Here is a 2,814-nt window from a genome sequence, read left to right on the forward strand (position 1 = left end):
AAAAAAAAAATTACTAATTGAAGAACATTGTAACTAGAAAGTAAAATGAGTAAGAAACTGGTCACATTCTGCCCAGAAAGGGAATTAAGTCGAACTATGGAGAACAAGATGTTGAGTTCACTGCTGTAATTGAAGCTCTCAATATTATTGTAAATGTTAACTTACGAGTGCCGGGTTCTTCACTTTAAATGCATAGCAATGTGAAGATCCTGAATTATCTTCGGAGAGAACTGGTCCATCTTTTCCTTTCATTTTATCGTTTATGGAAGTAGCCCATCGAACCAACATATTCCTCAAACTTTCTTTACCCCAACGATACTCCATGTGTGAATGATAAACTGAATCGATAATGTAAGGAGATCCAGAAGAATTTTCCTCGGAATCTGGAGACGGATAGTATATCTCACCTCCACTATTGCAGATGAATGCAAAGAAATCACTGGGCTTGAGACCACCCGTATTCAGAAGAGAGTTAATCTCCAATAAAGTCGAAGCTGTAGACAAGATGAAGCTGACAGAATCTGCATTCCCATCCGTCCTGCCAGCCTCAATTATTGTTTTGGTAAAGTTTAGAATATCTGCTGTTGAATCACAGTCTACTGCAATAACATGTATGACTTTATTCCTCGATGCTGAAAACTTGCTGCTTTCTGCTTTATCCATGGACTCATCCAAGGACAAGGTCAAAGCTGTACCATTCACCTGGTTTTTCCCATCAATAGCATTTTCTCTGCAAGTTGAAGCATTATTCGAACTTCCAATCCCTTCATTAATATCACCATCTAATGAAATATTTAAATTTAAAGATAGGTCATGAATATCTCTCAAGGATTCTCCAGGGGCATCGGATTCTGAATCTGTATCAACATCATTGTTTCTCAGCCATTTTGGCTGCCTCTGCTTGCAACTTGTTACTCGAGCTAAATAAGCCTTACAATGCTCAGGCCACGAGAAAAGATTAATATTTTTCAATCCATGCTCCCTACATTTTGCCCAAAGTTGCTTGTCAGCAACAAGCTTCAGGAGTGCATCAGCAATAGATTGCTGATTGTGTGGGTCGACTAGCAAACCGTTATCAAGCACCTTGAATAATTTTTTTGTCAGTACAAAAAAAAAGAAAGAAATTAAAAGCAATATAAGGGTTTCTCTAGATAACAAACCCGATGAATGTCAACAGGACCTCCATTTGTTGTGGCAACAATAGGCAGACCATAAGCTGCTGCCTGTGCGAAGGAAAATGGGACGTATTTACTAATATATTAAGATTAAACATAACATAAGAATATTATAAAAGCAGCACTTGGCAAGCACCTCAACTAAAGTAAGACCAAACGGCTCAATAAAAGCTGGGTTTATGAAGACGCCCTACAAAAGAAAACAGAATAAAGTCAACCAACGAATTATGCAAGAAGTCTCCCAGTGAAATCAGAACAGTATATTCTTCATGGAGATTTTATTTTCCTCACTAGTTTGGTTAAATATAATCAAAGTTAGGCACTGATTTCAGCCACACATTCATAATTACTACTCATTATCCACTCATTTCATAGGATCCACTATTATTCTTGTTAATAATCATTTATGAATTTGCCAAACGGAGGCTTACTTTTTCTTCCATCAAAAATTCATTCTTCAGGCATACATGGCCTAGATTTATCGTATATACTTTTTAACAAAAAATAAATTGAAGAACATCACTTAGAAACATATAACAAGAAAGTTTTAAGGACTGCAATAGGGACTCTTTTACTCTCTTTACCGGTCCCAGTTTTCCCGGACAGCCCATATGCAAGTTGTGAAACAGTGTTATCTTCTAGATAAAATTATAATATACCTGATGACACCTATGAAGTTACTAATGTGAAATGATTATTATGAACCTAAATTCTATTTAAGAGCCAACAAAAGAAATCCTGAGAATATGTGACTGTCATCACCGAGAGGAGTGAAAGTCAAATGAACATTAGACAGGCAATTGTCCACACAAGCGCACATTGAATTAAGGACTATAAAAGAGCCAAGTAGCCAATCACCAAATAGTCAAAGGCAAACCTCAACTTCATAAGAAAACAACGACATACCTTTGTTTTTGCAGCCAGACGGTATATTTCAGGAACATCAGATTGCTTGTGGTGTTTGGGATATGCAACTAGACCATACAGGTCATATTTATCAATCAATTTAAGTATTGAAAGAAGAACAGATGAATTTGTAGTTGACATTTCATCAATTGCATCACGGTTTCCCATTATCAATGTCTGCAGAAAGTCAAATACAAGACTGATGAAATAGAAATGCAAAAGAACCCCTAGAAATCAGCCTTTTCAATTACTCGACAAATTGTTTTCTTATAATATTCAGTATAATTCAATAACTGAAAACATACAAGGTTTGCAAGCTCCCTGAGTTGACGGCACTCTCCAAAAGCTTTGACTAAAGTGATTAAATTCTTTTTTGGATCTGGCCTGGCAAGAGCAAGTATCATAGGCTTGCGTGGATTGCTAAAGAAGCGCATTATCTGCCAGGACATGCAAAAAGAAGAGTTAAAAATGACTTCAAGATTATTATTTCACTAAAAAGGATAAAATAATAAGAGGATGATGGAACAATTACTCAGAAAACAAGTATTGGTTACACATAATTGTTCATATTCACAACAAATTGTTCAGAAAATAGAGAATACCTCTGACCAAATTGGTGGATCTGGACTTCCCGAGCTATCTTCATTTCCTACTTCTCTGTCTATGTCTCCATCATGTGGAATGATATGGTGAAATTCCACTCCTGGAGGAATTACCTGAATAAATTAGAATA

The 2,814-nt window shown here is 36.2% G+C and overlaps 1 protein-coding gene across 1 annotated transcript; it reads right to left on the bottom strand.

Moving 5' to 3' along the window:
- Positions 1-14: 14 nt before the first annotated feature.
- LOC111389576 (probable sucrose-phosphate synthase 1) lies at positions 15-2,803 on the bottom strand (the record flags this gene model as incomplete). The annotated part of the gene is made up of 7 exons (XM_023014499.1): positions 15-68; positions 166-1,083; positions 1,161-1,223; positions 1,312-1,365; positions 2,082-2,258; positions 2,387-2,518; positions 2,684-2,803. Coding segments are annotated over 7 exons (1,518 nt in total), but the record flags the coding sequence as incomplete, so codon positions are not given.
- Positions 2,804-2,814: the final 11 nt, after the last annotated feature.

The sequence above is a fragment of the Olea europaea genome, unplaced genomic scaffold (genome assembly GCF_002742605.1).
Source record: "Olea europaea var. sylvestris unplaced genomic scaffold, O_europaea_v1 scaffold6006, whole genome shotgun sequence".
In the NCBI taxonomy this organism is placed as follows: domain Eukaryota; kingdom Viridiplantae; phylum Streptophyta; class Magnoliopsida; order Lamiales; family Oleaceae; genus Olea; species Olea europaea.